Genomic DNA, 23140 nt, shown 5'->3' with positions numbered 1-23140 from the left:
TCAACAGCACAAGAAACAACAGGTGTTAGCGAGAATATGGTGAAAGGGGACCACTCTTGCACTCTTGGTGGGAATGCAATCTGGTACAGCCACTATGGAAAACAGTATGGAGGTTCCTCAAAAAATTCAAAATACGGGACACTTGGGTGACTCAGTCAAACACCCGACTCTTGATTTCAGCTCAGGTCATGATCTCAAGGTTGTAAGATCAAGCCCCACATGGGGCTCTGCTCTGGGTGTGGAGCATGCTTAAGTTTCTCTCTCTTCCTCTCCCTCTGCACCCCCCCTTAAAATTACACTGCTAGGTATTTACCGAAAGAATACAAAACACTAATTAATTAAAAGGGATGCATGCACCCCTATGTTTATAGCAGCATTATTTACAATAGCCAAGATACAGAAGCAGCTCAAGTGTCCATCGACAGGTGAATGAAGAAGATATATATATATATATGAATAATTACTCAGCCATAAAAAATAATGAAATCTTGCCATTTGCAATGACATGGATGGAACTAAAGAGCTTTATGCTAATTGAAATAAGTCAGTCAGAGAAAGAGATATACCTTGATTCCACTCATATGTGGAATTTAAGGAACAGAACAAATAAATGAATGGGGGGAAAGTGAGAAAAAGGAAGGCAAACCAAGAAATAAACTCTTTTAACTATAGAGAACAAACTGATGGTTACCAGAGCGGGGGTGGGGGGGATGGGTGAAATAGGCGATGAGGGTTAAGGAGTGCACTTGTGATGAGCACTGGGTGACTAAAATAATAACTTTAAAAAAATAAAGAGACAGAGGGAGATTTGATACAGAAGGCATTGAGGCCAAGATTGGACTGATGCACCAGAAGCCAAGGAATGCCATTAGCCACCAGAAGCTGAAAGGTATAAGGAACCGATTCTCCCCAAGAAGTTCCAGAGGAGCCTGGCCCTGCTTACACCTTGATTTTGATCCAGTGAAATTGACTTCAGACTTCTGGCCCCCAGAACTGTGAAAGAACAGACAGTGGTTTCTATGCATTTTTAAACATTTTGTGTACAAATTGTTATGTGGATATTTGTTTTCATTTCTACTGAGTTAAACTTGGAGTGGAATTACTGGTCATGCGGTAAGTGTAGAAACTGCCAGACTGTTTTGCAGTTGATTTCAGACTTCTGGCCTCTAGAACTGTGAAAGAAGAAATAAATTTCTGTTGTTTTAAACCACCAAAAAATAGAAAGCTTTCCAAAAACAAAAAAAAAAAAAAAAAAAAAAAGGAGAAGAAGGAGGAGGAGGAGGAGAGGGGGAGGGGGAGGAGGAGGAGAAATGTGAGAAGTAGCATATTATTCAGCCATAATAAAGACGGAAATCCTGCCATTTGTGACAACATGGATGAACCTTGAAGGCATTATGCTAAGCAAAATAAATCAGGCAGGGATACATATATATGGAATCTATTAAAAAATTGTAGAAATAAAGAACAGATTGGTGGTTGCCAGAGTTGGGGGATATAAGGGCGAAGGTGGACAAAAGGTACAAACTTCCAGTTACAAGATAAATAGGTCCTGGAGATGGTGTCTATAGTTAGCAGTACTGTATTGGATATTTGATAGTGCGCATATAGTCAAATAGCTGTAGGAGTGGTTTTTTGTGCAGCAATAGATACCCAGAGCAATGCACTACCTTGGACTGGGTATAGACACTCCATCTCGTACCATTACGATCACCTGGGCTATCACTTGTGGTATGACAAAACCTCTGCCACTGCTGGTCCTGGAGGAAGGAAGGATGGCAAGTGCATGGCCCCTGCTTCCACGGGCCACGACCTTCCTACTGGACCTCTAAATATGCTATGTCTTATTTGTGGAGCCATGTCCTTGCTGCAAGGGAAGCTGGTAAAGTATTGGGCGTTTTAAGCTTCTAGAGTGAGAGCTACCCTCTGTCTCATGAGGTGGAGGATTCTTCAAGCACAAGAAGGGGGTTTAGATAGTAAGCTGCCTAAGGGAATGGCAGAAGACCACCACAGCCTGAGCTGCCAATGCCAGAGTGGAGATGGCAGAACAAGCTGCTCTCTGCCAGACTCTGCCAAGCACGGGCTCTGTACCGCCGAAGAGTGGTGAGAAGGAACCAGGGTCAGAAAGGAGGTGCTTTGCTCTACTGAAGGCATGACTTTAGGGTCGTTACACCGCACAATTTCATTCGAATCCTGGGACTTTAATTAGTACTGAACTTCCTCATTTTGCAGATTCCGTAGATCCTATCATTACCGTGGCCAAAGTCCTCCTGTGGTATCCCATCTCAAATTAAAGTCACAGATCTTTAAATTGCTGACCAGGGCCTGGGAAATGTGCCTCTTCCTCCCTGTCTTACCTCCTGCTGCTCCCCATCACTAACTCACACTGGATTCTTGCTGCTCCTGGAACACATTGGGTGCTCTTCTCTCTAGGCATTTTGTACTCATTCCTCCCCCTACCTAGAAATTCCTTGTTCAGATACCACTTTGGCTTACTCTCTCTATTTCCTCAGGGTTCTGCTCCGATATTGCCCTATTATTGAGGCCTTCACATAAAGACCACTACATATGGACTAGGGACCTATCCCCACCTACACTTCATTTTCTCTTTCCCCAGCATTATTACTATTTTTTTTGCCTTAGCAAAAATAAATAAATATCATAAGAGCTAGGACTTTGCCTTGTTCACTGCTGTGCTTCCAACACCCAGAATGATACCTAGCATATACATTAGCAGGCATTTAATAACATTTGGTAAATGAATGATTACTGTCATCGTGATCATCACCATTATTCCATGGTATCATATTTGATTTTGGTGTATTAATATATATTCTTTATATTGTTTTAAAAGAACATGAATAGAGGAGAATGGAGAACAGTACAGCCAACAAACAGGCCAGGGTGTCCTTGATCACTTGGCTCTGGTAGTGTTTGTATATGACCCAGTGTGTTGATAACTTGCTGGTAAGTTATAGGTGTCTTGCATCTGTTAACTTGCTGGTAAGGATAGATGTGCTGTTACTTGGGTTTAGATACATGAGCATGAACTTTTCAAGGTTTTCATATTGCCTAGAGATGGCAAATGCACAAATCTATCAAACTGACAGACTCAAAGTACCATGTGCATTGACAAGAAGATACCAAGAACTCAGCTGTGTTAGCAGAATTTATTGTATCCAAACCTCAGACATGTATCAGCCATCCCTAATCAAGTAAGAAAATTCCCGGAGGCACCACAAATGGAAATGAAAATTGGATTCATGGGTAAATACTTTCATGAATCTGAGATGGACGGATTTAAACAAACCCGAGACAGTCTAATTTGTCGGGATGCTTTTATCAAGCGAGGGTAACGGGAACATCACAGGAGATAGGGTCGGTAGTTCTATGGGCTGCAGAACTTGTATTTCTATTCTAAACCACACCATAATGATCATTAGTCATTCATATTAGAAATCAATGATTCCACTTTTCTGACAGCATTTGCTTGCTGTTCCCAGGAACTGCCTTCTCTCTTCTCTCAAGAGGGCATTTAGAACTTGAAGCTCTTTCCTTTGGCTTGTTTATTGCGTACTGTTCATTTGCAGAGTGACCACAGTATCCCGTGCCAGTTTGGCAGCCTGAAGAAGGTTCGCGCTCACATTCTCCCAAGAATCAACACTAGCTCTCCGGTGACTTTGAATTCCCTTCCAAACGTTGGCTGTGGCTGGAGAGGCCAAGAACTTTATTCCAATCAGTTCTAGTTTCTATGGCTACGAAAGTCCCCTGAAAGAGTGACAGAAAATAAGGGCAGATTGTTCTCAATTTCTGAATTCACTGATATAAAGTGTTAAAAAAAAGTCCACCCTCTGAATCCATTCTCAAGTTGATTATTCTCTTTCTTTCCCCCTTCCCTCCTCCTCTTTCTGTCTCTCTTCTGCCATTGAGATTACAGCAAATACCACTGGTTGTCACCCAACTACCATTCATCTGTATTGTCTTCCTTTTTAATAGAACCCCGATTTTGCTCACCCCTCTTAATAGTTGTGGATTTTAGGGGGAGGTTGGCCCTATCAACAGGGTATATATTATGGTTGCCGTAGGCTGGTAACTGATTTAAGGATGGGCATTTCACTCCGTGCCATAAATCAGATGTGAGAGAAAGTCTGCTGGGTGCACTTATGAGAAAGATTTTCCTTCCTTAAAATAAAACAAAATAACAGGAATAAGAAGAAATGCTCCTTTCTTATTTTCCGTTTCCAAAAGGCAAGTATGAACAGACCATATCTGCAGTTGCTTTTGCTACCTGGATAATCATGAGGGAACCCAGCCGAAGGACTAAGGAGAAAATGGGACTGTTGAAGCCTGTAGAAATCTTAGTACTCAATTATGCTGATGATTTAATCAATCTGGGAAACTCTCCAGAGTTCTTGTTATGTGAGATTAAAAAAAAAAATCCTAATGCTGTTTAAATCATTTGGAGTTGGGTTTTCTCATAGGGCAGCCAAAAGCATCCTAACTGAGCCATTTCACTTCTGGTTGTTTGCTCAACATGTTTTTACAATTCCCCTCTCTTGGTTGGTTGGGGGACTTTTGAACAACAATAAGACTTCCTAGGAATTAATAGGTCAAGATACTAAATATGATGAGTCTCTATTTTCAACAGAAGACAAATTATTGATTCTATTTTTAAGTGCTAGAAAATTCAGTGTTATTTGTATTTTATTTTCAATATACAAAAATGCCATTGCATATTCTCATATCACAGCAGGCTATTAAAGTCCTACTGTGTGAGGGAGTCCTGTTACTGGTGGGAGAGATTGTGTTGTGTGAACGGAGGTCTTGGTTCTTGAATTCCCCACAAAAGATTTATGCTCAGATAAAGGCAGCCAGAAGAAGGTGGCAAAAACAAAGCAGTTTATTAAGGACAGTACACTCTCAGGAAGGGAAAGCAGCCAGGCCCAGGGGTGGCAATTGCCCTGAGGCTACAGGGGTCTTTTCTTTTTATGTGAGCAGGATCTTGGGTCATGGACAGGGGTGGTCGCTAATGGAGGCTGCTTCCAATCTCTTGGGGGACTCCTCCCAGAGGTCGGGAGGGGGTTTTTGACCCTACAAGGTTTGTATGGAACCGTCATGGCAGTCTTCCCTCAGGGGAGTAGGAGCTCAAATCACAATACAAATGCATTATAATGAGTCTAGGGGTTACCCGGAGACAGAGGTGGAAGAGGAGAGCACAGGCTCTGTACCTGTGCCTCTTGGTCTGTTAGCCCCCAGGGTCTTGGGAGCCACAAGGCCAGGACCTTGAGGGGTCCTGGAAGCCACAAAGTCAGAATGTTGTGCCTCCGGGCTTCTAATGTGTCAGCTGTTTATCGCTGCTTTTGCCCCTAGCTCGTGTCTAACTAACTACCTACTCTATCAGTCCAAGGACAAGAAGATATTTAGTAATTCCAGATGTACTGAGAGAAAACATTTCTGTCAAATTGCATGTTTATATGCTGATATATGTCAATTTCGAGGTACTAAAAGGAATTTTTAAAATCATATTAATAATCATAATTGTTCCAAATGTTCTATTTTCTTTATGTTCTCCCTGCTATTTCTGCTAATGACACTATAATTCTCTTAGTCATCCAGGCTTAAAATCTCCAATTTATTTTTGGCTCCTCCTACTCTCTTACCCCAGAAACTATCTGTTGCCAAGCCCTCAATAAATGCCATCTTAGAATCCCTTCCATTTGCTTTACTCTCATTGCCACTAACTTAGCTCATCAAAAGCCTTCTCAACTGCTTTGCAGAGTCTCCATGTTCTCTCCATTCTTCTTTCTTTTTTTTTCAATTTTGTTTATGTATTTAGAGAGAAAGTGGGGGAGCAGGGGGAAGGGCCGAGAGAGAGGGAGAGAGAGAATCTCCAGCAGACTCCATACTGAAAGCAGAGCCCGATGCAGGACTTGATCCCACCAACCTGAGATCATGACCTGAGCCAAAATCCAGAGCCAGAGGCTCATCTGACTGAGCCACCCAGGCACCCCTCCATTCTTCTTTCTAAAGCAGAGATCTGTCATGCTTACTTTCTCCCTAGTGTGTCCACATTGCCCAAGGATAAAGTTTGAGCTCTACATGCTGGCATTCAAGGTCCAAAGAGCTGGTTCCAACTGACCTCTCAACCTTCCTTGTCACCGCTGTCCTCTTCACATTCTATGTTCTAGTCTAAGACAAGGTCCTTTATTGTCCTTTATTGACTTGACCCCTCATCTCACATTGAGTTTCTTATCTTCATCTGTTCAAATCCTAACTTCCCGTTGCAGGTTATCTGAAACTACCTTTTTCTTTATAAAGATCTCTTGATTTCTCCCAGTCAAAACTATTATGCTCTTCATCCTTTGCATTTTACTGGGATTTCATCTCTCTAGTAATGAAGGTATTTATTACTTTTTAACCATCTATTATAATTATTTATTATATATCTTATGTCCTTTCTAAAAAGGTAAAGTTCTTGAGGACAGGAACCAGATCTTGTTCATTTTTGTGTTCATCTTGGAGCCTGGTGTTTCCTTGATTGTAACAAATACCCAATAAATAGAGTTGAATTACTAAAGAGTGACCAGTTTCCTGTCTAATCCTTTTCATATCACCATCTAATCAATTAAAATGTAATAAAATTTTGGAAAAAAGGGAAATTATTTGGTTCAGACGGTCAGTAATGGACCACATGAGGGAGAATTCTTTAAAAGCAATGAATTCAGGGGCACCTGGGTGGCTCAGTCATTAAGCATCTGCCTTCAGCTCAGGGCGTGATCCCAGCACTCTGAGATTGAGCCCCACATCAGGCTCCTCCAGTGGAAGCCTGCCTCTTCCTCTCCCACTCCCCCTGCTTGTGTTCCCTTTCTCGCTGGCTGTCTCTCTCTCTCTGTCAAATAAATAAATAAAATCTTAAAAAAAAAAAAGAGCAATGAATTCAGAATTATATTAAGTACAAACAGGATAGATAACTTAGTTTTTTATTTCAGAAATATTCTTAATCTGGAAGAGAGTTTGAATAACATATATGCTTTAGCGATATTCTCCAAATTTATGAGTACTTTTTGGTCTTTCATCTGAAGCTTATTACTTGAATTTTACAAAAAGGTAGTTGTTTTGTTTTACTGGAAAACACCACTTTTCAGTGAGTCAAGAGTCATATGCATCAATATCACGATGAAGGATACTTTTATTTAAAAAAAATTGGGGCACCTACGTGGCTCAGTCGGTTAAGCATCTGCCTTCAACTCGGGTCATGATCCCACAGTCCTGGGATCAAGCCCCCACATCAGGCTTCCTGCTCAGCCAGATGTCTGCTTCTCCCTCTCCCTCTGCCTGCTGCCCTCCCTGCTTGTGCTCTCTCTGTCTCTCTGACAAATAAAGTAAAATAAAATAAAAAAAATTCCTAGTTCTTCCCTAAGCAGACTTTTTTGCTTATCAAGGTTAGTGCACTGCATTTCACTTGTAGGTATCATGATGAGATGCATAATTACCTAGTTAACAATTAACACAAGGGAGATTCTATTGAACTTCTGGAATCTCTAATCTGCTGGCCTGTAGAAAAACAATAATACCCATGCATGGGGGTAATTATGAGAAATATTTAGGATAATTCTCCACATTTTCTTTCCCTCAATTTTAGCTTAAATTTAATACACAGTGTAAAACAAGTAGACCTAGAGGTTATCAGATCAGAGAAACTATATGGTAAATGCACTCCATTCATTTCCAATATTGCTTATTGGATAAGAAGATAATGTAACCCAATACCACAGTAGGATTTGTTCTGACTTACTTAAAGGACAGATTACAAAGAAATCACTTGATAATTGGTAAAATTAAATTCCTGAGTATTTAGCAAGAACAATTAAGGTTTTATTTGTACAATATTCTCATAAAAGTAAAAAACAACTGGGCCCACCTTCAATCCATAGCTGTATCTGACAGTTCCTTTATCAAGTGGTGATAAAGAGGTCAAGTGGAGCTCAGAGAAAATAGGTAGAGAGAAGTGACTTACAAAGAGGGTTCAAAAGGATTTCTACTCTGTCATTAAATAATACCAAGGGTCCAGCCTCTAGTGACTCTGCAAATGCTAGAAAAGAGGATTTACAGTGAGATTGGGCAGACTGATGTTATATAAGAAGGCAGCAGCTGAGCCGCCCTGCCAGATGCCAGGTCAGTGGAGCACTCTGGGATCCCAGAACTTTCTCACATTCATGCAGCAGCGATTATGGAACTAGGCTATTCAGGGGAGCGTGAAGAGTGGCTGCAAATGGACTCTAGCAGAAACAAGTTTGGAATCTGGCTGTGAATTCCGCCTTCACTACTGCCTCTAGAATGTTATTAAACTCCAGGATGGAGGGTAGTATTAGAACCAGGACAAAGAACTGGCTTATTTGGTTTTAAGTGTGTTTCTGTCTAGATGGGGAGTCAGGGAAGATGTGAGAGGGGATACATAGATTTTCATGGTTGCAGTTATCAGTCCCACTGTTGCAAGATCACATGTGTATTGTACTGTGATGTGGTTCTGCCATTCTAAGACCTATCCTTTTGATGATCTGTATTTACTGTTTCTGAGAATGACCAGAATGGCTCACATCCCTGTTAGCACTTCTTTTTCTTCCTTGCTTGCCTCTAATGGCCAGTAGGGTGCTGGGTTGTACGTATGCGTGTGTGTGCGCCCATGAACACACATGCAGGTGTGATGGGGGATGTGGGGCACATAGGTACACATGCAATTTATCACATAGGGAAGCAGTTCAGGGCCTAATAATGCAAGGCCTCTAAGACAAGTTTGCTCAGTGTCCCAGAGAACAAGGATGAACAATGATGATAATGTTCTAAAGTCGTTAACGATGTTCAGGGTGTGGGTCAGTGGAGGGTAGGCTCAAGAAGGGGAGAATGAGAATGAGTTTGTGAGGTCCAGGGATCAGGACAGTAAGGCGGAGTCAGGCGAGCGGAGATAAATTGAGCCTAATCAGTTATGAAGTTTGGAAAGAGTGGTGGAATTAAGAAAATATGCAGCTTATCTTTCAAAGGCCTTTGTAAAATATGGAGGAAAAGTTAACCCATAGCACTGAAAGCAATTTATGTTTGGACTTTTGTCTTAGTGGAGACATATGGTGACCAAGAATGGGTGGAGGGACCAGAGATAATTAAAGCAGAAATATGAGTAAATGCCAATATCTCTTGGAGTTTATTCAGAAGTTGCCTGTGTAAATTTGAGCACCAGGCTACCTGTGAAGCAGCTGGCTAACTTCAAGACAGGAGGAAAACAAGTGTTCATTACCCACTGGGGCTGAGGCCAGAGCTGGGTAACTGGTCCAACCTGCTGTATAAAAAGACCAAGATGAAGGGGCATAAAAAGATAAGGAGAAACTGGATTTCTCTGGGGAAAGAGGAGGAGGGAGGGAGACAGTGGTGAGTCCTTGAGAAAATGAAGCAGCAGCAAGCTGCAGAAGGCCTCGTTCTCCCCATGAGCGATGCGGTCCAACGGTGGCTCTTCATGTAGACACTCTGCCGTTTGTGTAAAGCGAAATGCGTGTGAGCAACACCAGAACGTACAGGCTCAGGGTTTCGGAGTCAGGATATGTATCAGTTGGTATATTGTGCTGGTTATGTCTATACTGTCTGCCTTCTCAATCCTGAAATAATCCCCTCACCTAATGTGCCCCATTTTCTTTCTCCTACAATGAGGTCCATGTGCCATGCTGCCCTGTTTGTGCCTAGAAAGCAAATCAGGGAAGACAAACACCTTATCTTTTAGGTAAGGTAAATTTAAACTCATCAGCTGTTTGGGGATTGTTTTTCCATCGGAGCTAGTCTGCCTTGGTGAAGATTTAAGGAGGAGGTAGCACAAGCTCCAGGAACTGGATTCACTAAATTTTGTTTTGGTCCTTTTGAGGTAAAAGAAACCTAGAACAAAATCAGGGCCATCTGAACAGGTAATGTATTAACCTGTTGGGAAGCATGGATTGTCTCTGCCAATATCTGCACCGCAGAAGGGACATGGTTTGATTCTGCTCCTTCTTCCGGTGACTATAAAATCCTTGCAGAGAACATGACATGTGATGGCATAGAAGTAATTTCAATGTCACAGTTCATTTCTCTTGGATTCGCTGCAGATTTTTAATTGGAGAAAATTGTCTCATCTGACACCATGAGAGTGGACCAAAGACTTCTAAACAGCCCTTTTAAATAGTAGGTTAAAGTGTGAAAGAAGAGAACATGGGAAGAAATTTACAGCTCTATTCTGTTCACAAAAAAAGAAATCTATCCAGCAAAACTGTCCTGAGAACAGTGGAGTCTGTATAAGTATGGTTTTAGGTTCAAAGAGGTTCTTCAAAATGTACTTTTTACCCTTCACTGGGCCCTATAAATGAGGACATTCAATCCAATCCTAATAAATCCTAATTGGCTAGAGGACATATGAGTTTTTATTTAATTAACATTTACTAAAGGCCAGTCATCCTTAAGCTTCTATAGGAAGCACTGGCACTATGGCGATATGGGCATGATTCCTGTTTGTATAGCGCTCACAGGCTGAAGAATCTAATGTCTTGGGAAAATTACTTTTTTGTTTTTTTTGGAACACAGGAGCATCTATTAAGCTAATCCACCTGTAAGATGGAGAAAGTGTATGTATTGTTACAGAGGGGAGACCAAAGAAAAGCCGTAAGGGTTTTACCCTGCTTTATCTAACTACTCTGGAAAAAAAAAAAAAAAGACAAGAAATGTTACATCCCACCATGATAAATGACGAAACAATTTTGTAAGAGAAAACAGAGAAAAATTTAGGTAGAACAGGATAAAATTGAGCATTATGGTTAGAGTATGGTGTGTAGATTTTTTGTTTAATCCTGGGGTTTAAGTGGAAAATACAGAACAGTAGTGTTATTGATCTGGCAATTGTAAAGATAGTTTTTGAATATGATTGAAATAAAGCATCCTAATTAATGTATCACACTCAAAATAAACAAGTATTTCAAAGATGGTTTAATGTTGCTACTCAGCTGAAAGTCTGCCCTCCACTATCACTGGGAATATTTTCTTAGAACTGATTTAATAACTTGATTTTTTATAACAGAACACTGCTGATTAGCTTAGAACAAAATGCTTTAAGCACTGAGATTTGTGTCATTGAGGAGAGAACAAGGATTACAACTGAAGGGATTTTTTTTTTTACTAGAAATTAGATGAGTATTATTTTCCATGATTTTAATGACCAATTTGTATAAGCTAGTGCATATACTATTTGCCATATTTTAAAAATTTACTGATCATCTATCTGGGCATGGCTCGTCCTAGGGAACAGTGTGAAATTTTTATTTTTCTCATACTTATTTTTAGTTATTTTTAGTTTTCTCATACTTCCCTTAGGCAACTCCTCTCATACTTCCAAGAGGTCAGCATTCAGCATTTTGGCTGCTCTGTACCTCTATCCAGGTCTGCCATTCTGGAAGTCTCCTTGGAGTCAACATCATTCTTCTCCTCTACCCTTTCAACACTCCTCGCCCCCTAGGTGCTCAGATCCCAGCTGGTTGTTAGAGTTATAGGATTAAACCAATTCCTACTCTGTATTCGTGATGCCTGACAGAGGCTAAAAGTGATTACAAGCCTAGGGTATTTGTGTAATAAGAGAAAATGTTACTCTGAAGGAATGAATTTTTCATGATTCCATTTCAGTGGCTTTGAATAAGGACCTTTTAAGACTCAAGTGACTCTGCTTAGGAATCTGCCTCCTGCACGTTCCCTTGAGTTGGGTGGGCAGAGGATCTTTTCCTTCAACAGTGTGGCCAGTTGTTTTGATTTCAATACTTGAGATGGTAACTAGCATTACTGGAGTTTTACTAAAGCCCTTGATGCTTAATGTAACATCAGAATCAATATCTCATTATGGCCTAGGAGCTGGGCATTTAAATTCTAAGTCCTGTCTTATCTAAGAGAGAAGAATACAAGGCTAACAAGACCACCAGTATCACAGAGGTTGCTTGAATCTTTACTTGTGAGTTGCTATCACCCTTAGTTTTGGAATTTCTGGAGACTGGACACTTTAGATACTGGAGGGACTACTTATTCTTCCCTTGAGACTTGCAAAAACATGTAAAAATCATGCCTTTGTTCAATGTTCAGTGTCTTTTGGCTACAGGAACAGTGTAGGGGTGGATGGGATGTCCAAGAGTTCCCCCACCGATACACTGTGACCTATTGCTTTCAGATCCCCTTACTTCTTAAGAGTTTTCTAGAATATCAAAAATATGGCTGTCCATCCTTTGTGTTTCAGAAACCACCTCTCTGTAAGTCCTTCATGTAAGTCCTTCAAAAGGGACAGGAAACCAGATATCAAGAAATTGATAAATTTGAACATGGAAAAACACACTTCTTACAATTGGTTCCCCAGACACATTTTAGTTATCTAATTGAGTTTACTGATTTACAATCGATGTGTTCTGGGGTGGGATGGGGGTAGATGTAGTTGTAAGAGAGCCACACAAGGGATCCTGTGGTGATGGAATGGTTGGTGGCAGATACACAAAATATACACATCCGAATGAGTACATGTAAACCTGGGAAAATCTGATTAAGACTAGGAATTGTATCAGTGTGGATACCCTAATTGTGATAATGTACTGTAGTTTTGTGAAATGTTACCATTAAGGGGCCCTGGGTAATGGGTACCTGGGATCTCTCCGTATTATTTCTTACAACTGCAAGTGAATCTACAATTATCTCAAAATAAGCTCTAATTAAAATGTTTAATGTTCTAGGCTCAGAGTACTTAGGAAGATAAAATTTGTACATGCAACACAGAAGCAAACACACATGTTCACAAACAGTAGGTACGTACATATTTTTGCTACCAATTGGAGACAATTTTTGTTTAGGTAAAGGAGTGAATCTAAATTTGGTGTCATAAGGCATAGCCATCCTCTTTAGATCTCTTACAAAGAAGACAATCATGACTATAATTTTCCTATCCTGGTGAATGTATATGTTTAATAAAGAAAAATAATTGAAGGTTCATAATTCTATATTTGTATTGATTTTTATATTGAAGTGTTAAAAAATATGCTTAAAAAGGCCATCTAAATCCATACGTAAGGACTTGGAGGAAATAAGTTGCATGCTTTATGTGTTCCTACATTGTTTTACACTATTTATCCTGTCTTAGTCCTTGTAGGCTGCTACAACAAAAAGACCATGGACTGGGTGGCTTAAACAACAAAGATTTATTTTTTAATCCTGAAGGCTGGAAGTACAAGATCAAGGGAGTGGAAGACTCAGTGTCTGTTGGGAGCCCAACTCTTGCTGTGTCCTCACATGGCAGAAGGGGTGAGGGAGTTGTGTGTGGTCTTTTTTATAAGGGCACTAATCCCATTCATGAGGGCTTCATCCTTCATGACTTAATCCCCTATCGAAGGCCCAACCTCCAAATACCATCACAGTGGGGATTAGGATTTCAACATGGAATGTTAGGTGGACACAAACGTTTGGTCTATATGTAAGCATAGCATTATAATGTCTTATTCTTGTGTTATAGCAGAAAGCCTTCCATTTTTAGCTTCAGATAAAGAAAAGCATTTATAGATCATCCAGCTGTTCTGCTTTTTTAATCATACAGTAAATGTCTCTCATTGACTCAAAATGATTGGGACTAAGATGTTTGATTAATAAAGTAGTCTTGTTACTGAGAGTTAGTGAGCTTGTATGAAACAAAGCAATTTCCAATTTCAAAGAACTCACAGAAAGTACAATATATTTAACTCAATCATATAAAGCTCATTGTGGAATGAGATAAAGTAACAAAATAGTTAACATGATACAAGAATAGCACATATATATTTTTAATTGGGGGGTTAAATTTTTTTTCATGATCTGGCAGGGTTTCAGAAATTTATTAATCACAGTAATTACTGTGATGACCAAAAAATTAGGAAAGTTACATTCTGCACATTAAAAATTTTAATGATCACAGATGCTCTACATCAGCTGTCATTTCCCTCCCCTACAAACAGAATGTATTTAAATCATCTGCAATTTCTAAGGTCTTAACACTTTCAAATTTCTTCTTTAGATGAAGACATTTCTACAAAGATGATGCCAAGTCATAATTTTTGTAATGTTTCAGTTTTAAAATAATTTCAAACATAACCAGCATTAAGATTTGCTGCTTTTATGTTAAACTGATGAAGTGTCTATTATGTGGTAGGTGAATTTTTTTCATAGAGACTATTCTGTAATCAAGCGTTTTATTTCACACATCATACCTTGGTCCTCTGGCAGAACAACTGAGGTAATGCTAGCGGGGACGAGAGTGGGAAACATCATCCGGCAGTGGGGGGGAGCTCTGTGCAGCGTGGACAGAGTTGTACCACTTCACACACACTTGTCGTTTTTTCCCTTGATGGTTAGAATTAGGAAGCTTCTTACAGCTTTGGAACAACTTTGTTTACCTCACCATTTGCCTAGTTGGAAGAAGTGCAGCCCCAGCAGACACAGTAGTCAATCAGACTTAAAACCAGAGGCACGGAACACTTCAGAGGTCTCCAGTACACATCAGCTTCCTGTGAATCACGAAGAGTCTCAGGAAGTAGGTGCGGTACAGCATTTGCACAGAACAAAAAGTCCCCTAATGTTAGAGTTCTATGTGCAACTGACTTTTCTGCATCGTTCACTGAGACTCCTATTCCATAAAGAACTTTAAAACGTGAGTAATTGTAAGGAAACCCACTCCACTGGTAGTGAGAAATTTTTGAAAAATTCATATGGCTTTATCAATCTTCATATTATTAGCCTACTCATTAGTTATTTAATAGCTTAGCCAAGTTGTTATTTTACTCTTGGTATCTTTATTTTACCTAATAGCATAAATGCAGTTAGGGCCAGCTCTAATTCAATTGCGATTTAAAAATACCTCAGTATGCCACCTAACACATACAAACACTTCTCTCAGTAGTCATTTCTATTAGTCCTTCAAAAGTATACTAATATACTGAGGCAATTAATCTGCTGCTTGATTCACTTCTTTCTTCTGGCTGCTGAACCATCCTTTATTTAGCGAACTGCCGCCTTAGAACATCTCAGGGGCTGGGAGGGGGAGCACCTGATGCACCTGACTTCTGCCTCTACCACCCATTGGCAGAAACCCTTCACTCAAAAGGGTGTTTGCCACATGGCATGTTAATTAATGTAGCAGCATCAAGAGCACCCCCAATTTTTGTAATCCTGTCTTTTACATGAATACATTTACAATTTTAGTTTTGTGTCAACAATAAAAAGGCAATTTTATTGTGGCAAGACCAACTCATACCTTCAGCTTCAGGTAGCTCAAGGACCAGTGTGGTACCACTTTAACAATTTATGACTCAGCACTCAAAACCCAACCACAGTGGAATATGCTACTGCAGGAGGTAATGAGCTCCCCATTTATCAGAGATTTTCAAGCCAATCTGAATGACTATTTGTAGGCACAATGGAAAAAAAGATATGTAAATCAGATAACTTCACATTTATTTTCCCAGTCGGTGACTATATGCTTATTTGAAAATCACTCAGATTGACATTAATCCTTACCTAGCTCCTTTGATTAAGGTCTATGGCATTCCAAAACCTGCAAAAAATCGAACAGCTCTTTGCTCTGGGTCTGAAAATACATGCCAGTCAAAATTACCTGGTTAGCACAAAACTTTCCTACTTTTCTCTTTCATGATGACACAATTGTTAATTTTTCCATTAATGCCAGCATAATTCTCTTAGATTGTTTTTTTTTCTTCTTTTTTTGCTTGGGAGAACCTGGGGATGGTTAGTTATATGCATAGTTTATTGGATAACTCAGCTATTTTGTTTGCCTCTTTAATCTACAGTAAATTACTGCTGTTCTGCCTTTTTTGTCTTGCTTTCCCATTTGGTAGTCCCCTTTCTTGTTTTGCTACGTGTCCCACATCTCATCTTATTTGAGAGGGATTCAGCTTTTGAAGCTTAGTGATTGTCAAAGGAACCTCCTTAGCATGTTCTTGGATTTGGCCTGGATTTGGTTGTTGGAAGGAAGGAGATTCCAGAATCCGTTGTTTGGTTGTTGTCTAGGTGGCGTCTAGGCAGATCTATTACTCATACCTTCTGTGGAATGTTCTGAGTATGTGTTTCCTGGCCTTTTTGGATTCTCTACAGAATGCTTGATGTTACATGTTAAAAATGATTTCTTGATACAGATAAAAATACACAGCTATATAGTTTGTTAGGATGGAGTTAAGGTTTCTGAATTTGGATAAATTTTGTAGATTTACATAAGAATTATTTTATTTTTCCTTTTTTTCTCCCAAGATACGTCATGGATGCAAAAGGTAAGGAAAAGAATTGGGGACAGATGTCTTACCACTGGAAAGAGTAAATCAGGCCACAATCAGATGCCCTTCAGGTGGGACATGACACATAATCCACACACCTGCGCAAATCCTTTATTAAAGCAACAATCAAAATACAGGATGGAGCACATGTTTTTTTTTTGTTTTGCTACTATAACATCAACTTAAAAGTTCTTTGTTTATATCTTTAAATTATTTTTAAAAAATGAACATTTATAGTTCACAAAATCAACAGCTTGATATTTCTGCCCAGATAAAGTTTTTCATCTTATATTCCAATTTTAACAAAGGAAATCCAGAACTAGAGATATAGCAAGCCAAACATAAATGCAAGCAATCATCTTCTTTGACCCTAACTCACTGTAAGCAGCTTTATGGAGTCTGACAGATACATTTGAAGGCTTTTATTACTGGTTAAATAAAATCAATTTATGCCAGAATATTTTTAGAACTATTTGTTTTCTATTTTTACTTTCTCTAACAGATTCAGTTTTAATTGTGGTATTCTAAGTATTAGCTCCCTTGAAATTGGTATCTCTAAAAAATCTCAAAGATCGTTATCACCCTCAGATGATACATTCTTGTATAACAGACACACACTCAGTCCTTTGGAAAACATATTAAGCAATTATGTTTTGATTTTTTTCCCCACCATGATTTGTTTAATCCAAACCTGATTAATTACTGTAGAAACCCTAAAAAAGTCATTAGGAAAATGAACTTTGTTATCTGCTAAGGGATTTTTAAACAAATAGGTGAATGTAAAAATGACTAGTGTCTTGAAGGTATCAGGTACTCAAAATATGTGTGTGAATATACAATGAGATTTGGTAGGTTGAAAGAGTACCAGTAAATTAGTTTAAAAAAGAAAAACAGAAACAGGGATTATAATCTTAAGGGAATGCCAAAAAGATCTGTGAAGATAGGTACAGAATAGTAACTGAACTGTGTTGAGTATAAAATAGAGTATCTGAAAGATAAGTTAAATGTCCCATTTTCTTCCCAAATGAAACACTGAGAGGAAACCCCCTGTTAAAAGAACCACAGGGGCCGCCATTAAAGGAGTTTTAGCACAGATACAACACTGTATTTCAATCTGTGAATAAAAGGTGTCTGATTTGCCTTTCTAAAACCGTGTCTCCAGTGGCCGGGATGGCTGTTTTGTGTTGGCTGCACTACACTGAGAGGGTGCCTGTTCACAACATGCAAATACTCTTTGTACCTTACATTTTCTTCGTGTGCTGAAGAGTTGAGCAGATCCTAGATCACCGATAAATAACAATCTAAGCATTAGACTTCAAACATGTCATCAGTCCATTAAATAATTTACATAGCCATAGTTCAATTCAGTCTTTTGGTCAAATTGCTTTCTTATCTCACCTCGCCCTTCAAAGGGAAACGTAAACAACACAGACTTCTACAGTTAAAAATGAAACAAACAATAAAAAAGGTAAAGGAAGGAAGGGGATTCCAGAATCCGTTGTGTGGGATGTGGGGCCTTTTAGCCTTACTTTTGAAAAAAAAAAAAAAAGGAATGCTCACAAGCATCTGAGACAAATCATTCCGGATGTAATGGCACAATAATGCTTGGGATGGGTGAGAACATTCAGATATTTTTAGAGCAATTTCTATACGTTATATATCACATTTGGTTCCTAGAGATTTTAGTCAAGTATTAGTATTTCTTTTTGCCGAGTATGATATACAAAAAGATGAGAACAGTAGATGTGCCCTAAAGATATGAAAATATAATATATAAAACAAAACCATTATAAATTACATAGATTTTCAGTATAAAATTTTTTTTTCCATTTAGAATAAATACCGTCCACATTTACAGGTCAATCTAAGTGAATTAAATATGCACACATATCTGAATCATTTTCAGAAGTTCAAGAAAAAAAGTTGTTAGAGATATGTCTCAGAACCCAGAAACTGTTTGATATTGAGAATGACTACATAAGACCCAAAGGACATGGCTTGGGATTTAGTGTTAAGCTTTTAAAACCTCCCAAATGAGCCTGATGTGCACGCATGCACACTAGCACACACACCTATAGCCATACTTCTATGCATTTCTATGAAGCTGAACAGTTTATCCTTGAAAAATCAGCTGAAAGTCACGAGGTCTTTCTGCATTTTGTATTCTAGAAGAAGAGCCTTTCTCATTTCATAAAGAAGCTGTAAGATGGATAGAAAGAGTGCAGAATTTCTGGAAGGAGAAATCTCCATTGAAAGCCAACTTCCTTTCAGGTTGGCTATAATTATATATCAAGAGCTTTTTGATGCCTCAGAAGGGGAAAGTTTGGAAAATCTCTATAATAATCTCCCCAGTCTTAAGAAGCTAAAACCAATCTGGAACATTCTTTGGTCACACATTTCTGCTCCTGCTTCCTAAAAAATCTGCTGATTTTACATTTTTAATTCCTAATCAATGTCTAGATAGAATTGATGCCTTCTCCTATAATTTCCATGTGGAAATCCGCACAAGGGGTTTGGGTGGAATGAGAACTGAACAGAATGGGGAAAAGTTCACACAGTATCACAAAATGAGCTTAAATCTCTGTTACCGTTTTGGGCATACAGATCCATACTGACAATCTGCTGACCTCCACTTGCTATCAAGTGGACAATATTTATATTCTGAGAGTTGGAGATAAAGTTGTTCTGCAACCCAAATACATAAAATCCTAGTCCAGAGAGCCCATTGGGGGTCATGGTTTCTCCTGACTGCTGGACTGCTAGTTGCTTTCCATGACCACCCAAGACATTTTGTAACTAGATGCCAGCAGTTCATTCCTGGCCAAGTGATGTCTGACCAAACTCCATGTCTTATCAGATTGCCTTCCACAATTTATTCCACTATGAATAAAGAAGCCTGTCAGGCCACCCCTAAAGTCAAACCCCCTGCCCTCAGGCTGCAGAGACAGACACATTTGTTGTAAAATCTGGACCACAAAAGCAACCAATCTCCTATATCCATTTTTGCTCCCAATGTTGTTTTGTCTCTTGCAGTGGGAACCATACCTACCATCTTGGGAGATTACAGACTTTCTAGAAAGCAATAAATGTCTGAGCTAGAAGGGATCTTGTGTCTCATCAAGCACAACCCCCATATTCTGCAGATGAAAAAGATTAAACCCTGGAGAGGGGAAGGGAGTTGTCCAAGGTCACTTATCCACATAGTGACAGAGTGAGGACTAAACATTCGGGTCTGTTCTCTCAGTACCAACGATGCCTGTGTAACCTCGTCATGACACATCACTTGATGTGGCCATGACCTTAAAACAACCTTAAGGTTACTCCCCCTGCTTCTAAGTGAAGAAGAAATACCATTCATCTCATCACGATTAAATTTCAACTACAGAAGTGGTCCTAATGATGTTTTGGGAGAGAAGATCCACAACTTGCTTAAAATGCTATGATTATTTGAAATTGATCCTCTTCGAGTAAGTCATGCAGCATAAACAATGTGAGCTGAACCCAGAGAGGAAAGTGAAAACTCTTAAGTAACTGGAAAGAGAGCAAGCATGATGATATTGGTTTGGTTCTGTGAGAGAGTGAGACCATTTAGATGGTGTTCAGAGCCCATCTAGTCTGCCTCTTCTGACAGATAAGGAAACTGAGACCCAGACCTGCCCAAAGCCAGGCAGCTTGTTATTGGCACGGTCAGGTAAGGTGCTGGCCTTTGCATAGACTGACTACTTCTTTCCATAGCATCATTCAGTTTCACATATAACTGCTTTCTTGTGAGACAAAAATAATTCCACAATCTGGCATGAAATTTGATGACACAGTTCCCTATGCTACTGTTCTAACTTTTCACTCTCCCGTTCAAGACCAACGACTTAGCTCTGTGGTTCACAGAAGTGGATCTGGCTACACAGCCTCACAGATCTTTCTTTTGCTGCCCCAAATCCAGTGTTTGAGTCACCCAGTGGCATATGTCCCTGCAAGCCCTTCTGGGAAGCCAGTACTCTACAACATGCAGGGATTCATCAATGCTTCTGTCTTTGGAAGCATTGAATTTTCCAGATAATCAGTTTTTGTTTGTAGGATGATGTTACTTAACCATAGAAAGAGCAGTTTTCACAGGTAATATGGATATATTCAACCTTTTACAATCTCCCTCCATACTTCACTTGAGCTCACCAAAAGGCTCTCAGAATTGGACAGGTAAACACATTTTTATTTGGCTATTAAAGTGCTATTCCTGGGCAAAGGTTTTCTCAGTTTCACAACAGCAGCTTCACTGGAAACAAACAAACAAAAGTGATGTATGAAAAGAGGCCTGGGAAGTGACAAAAATAATGAGCCTAGTAACTACTCTGGAACATTACAACTGACTTGTAGAAATCAGCCCTGGTACTAGCAACTGATACCAAAGCCTCTGAGGTACATGTTTCAGGGGAAAATAAGGACAAAGTGGCTAAGAGGACTAAACGGGAAAGGGCAATTAGTATTACTATAACAACAACAACCACTCCATTATAAAGGAACAGTGACAGGAATTAAAAACTGAGAAGAAAGTGCAACAAACCCATGTACGTGCATTTGCTATTGTAGCAGACCTATAATTTTTTTTTAAAGGAAAAGCAGTGCAGTGTGCATTGGACAGGGCTCTTGAGCTCAGAACATCATACAGTAATATTCTCTTTGCCAAAAGGGCATCACCCATTAAGGTATTTGGCAGAGAAGAGCCTCTAAAATTCTTATCACGTGGACAGACGCCTTCTGTCCAGTATTATCAAGTCTGCACCCTGATGTTTCTCACATCCTTTTCTACTGGGGAAATTCCAGTCACATAATAAACTGCACTCAGGTGTTTCCCCTTTGAAAATGGCATCACTCCTACCGAAGGGATGAGTCTCCTGGTAAGGCTTAGCGGCAAGTGCTTACTACATCTGCACTACGAGGAGCAGCCCCTGATTTTCTTGATATGCATAGCTTTTCATAGTCGATATTAGACATGGCTTTCATAAATAATGCAGGTGTTTCTGTCATGCGCCACCGCTGGCTGTGTGGTTTCCAGGTGACCTGGTGGCAGGACTCTATCTAATACCTCAACAGGCGTCGGCTCTTCAGATGTCAGCTCCGTGGATGTTATATCTGTGGAAGGCTCTGCAGTTTCTGGGGAATGTTCAGCGGACGGTTCTGTCTCCTCTTCATCTTTGACTTCTAATTGTACACCCTCGGGGTCATCCACATGATCTTTTTTGGACTGTGGGTGCACAGACACCTTGATGGCAATTTGCTGGGGCTGCTCGTGCAGCGACGAGGCGTCCGAGTCCGCGGTGGGCGAGTCACTTCTCTTCAGGGAGTTTGGGATCGTGTAAACCTCATCCCTGTCTGAGGCCTCCTGTCCTTCTGGAGTATGCCGCACAAAATTCTGCCCCTGCTCCTCAAGCCCAACCACTTCCATGATTTCCTCCATGATAGTCCTACAGTTCATAATGAGGGGAGGCAGAGGCACACTCCTGGCAAGCTCTTCAATATAGCGGGCAAACTCCATGGTTTTGAACTGGGTGACTTTGGCAAGCTCTAGAGTTTTGGCTGAGGTGATGATGGGGATCCGCTTGGCAATCTCAAATGCCTTTTGCAGCTTCTCTGCACCTTCTGTCCGAAAGAACTCGTTGATGGCCTTCTCGGTCTTCTTCAGGTGGCTGCTCATCATGCACAGGCGGGTGATGTTGAGGATCATGACGACGGTGAAGGCCACAAGGCAGACGACCATGTAGTAGACGCCCATGTCTCCAGAGGTAAAGATGACTCTCAGGGTCACCGTGTTGTTCACAGTGCCATGGACGTTAGAAGCAACACATGTGTATTTACCTCGGTCTGAAAAAGACACCTTGGTGATGTTCAGGAGGCCGCTGTCATGCATCTGCCATTTTCCTGTTGGAAGGAAGAGTGGAGAATTCAACCAAGGACATATGGGTCCCATCAAAGCGTCTACAAACTCTCATGTTCCTAAGAACATCTCTTACTACTGCTACCACTGTTTCTACTACTACGAAAGATGATGACAGTAGACACTGTGTGCCGGACAGTGACACGTACTAACTCATTTCATCTTCACAACAACTCTGTGAGGTAGGTACTAATACTAGCTCCATTTCACAGGATGAAGAAACTAAGGCATAGTTAGATTAGACCACCTTCCCAAGGTCACCAGTTTGGAAGGAGTAGAGCTAGCAGATGAACTCAAGCCCAAAAGGCTATACCCTTAACCCCAAAACTGTACTACGTAGTTCCACAGCCTTGTGAAAAATAGGAAAAATAAACCATCTGGAAAATCTTGTGCTCTTGTTAAAGAATTCCGTACACATACCATCTGGTTTTCTAACCTGCCTGTGAGCATGACTCTGTTGGATATATGTTCATTGGGGAGTTTAATGCTTCTCAGAATATAAAGTATTTTAGGATCAACATAAAATCTGGAGTAAGTCAATTAAATTATAATTGTTTACCTGGGTTTCTCATATTTGAGGTTGGAGTTATCCTTGTATGACCTCAGTTAATTAAAACGTAACATGTCATTAATTTGGAGAATTTACAATGAATTGTTTATAGTACTTAGAAGTTACAAGCTAACAATGTGAACATTCAGAGGCTGGCTATGAATTACTATCCATTTGTTTTAGCCTTGCAAATAAATTATAGACCCATCAAGTTGAAAAGAAGCCTCACATAATGGAGAATGCATGTTGATAAATGCAATTCTTACTTCCTTCTCTGGCTTGGAAAGGATCTAGTGTTGCCCCGGCAATGAGGTTCTGAAT

The 23140-nt window shown here is 39.9% G+C and overlaps 1 protein-coding gene across 1 annotated transcript in view; it reads right to left on the bottom strand.

Annotated features, from left to right (window-relative positions):
• Nucleotides 1-16401: 16401 nt before the first annotated feature.
• The window catches only part of MFAP3L (microfibril associated protein 3 like), a 38894-nt gene continuing 32155 nt past the window's right edge, over nt 16402-23140 (bottom strand). Inside the window, exon 3 of the mRNA XM_002928983.4 lies at nt 16402-22253. Coding sequence (XP_002929029.1) covers nt 21322-22253 — 932 coding nt within the window. The 3' untranslated portion in view covers nt 16402-21321. The remainder of the gene's footprint in view (nt 22254-23140) is intronic.

The sequence above is a fragment of the Ailuropoda melanoleuca genome, chromosome 5 (genome assembly GCF_002007445.2).
Source record: "Ailuropoda melanoleuca isolate Jingjing chromosome 5, ASM200744v2, whole genome shotgun sequence".
Lineage (NCBI taxonomy): Eukaryota > Metazoa > Chordata > Mammalia > Carnivora > Ursidae > Ailuropoda > Ailuropoda melanoleuca.
This window is presented reverse-complemented; position numbering and strand designations above follow the sequence as displayed.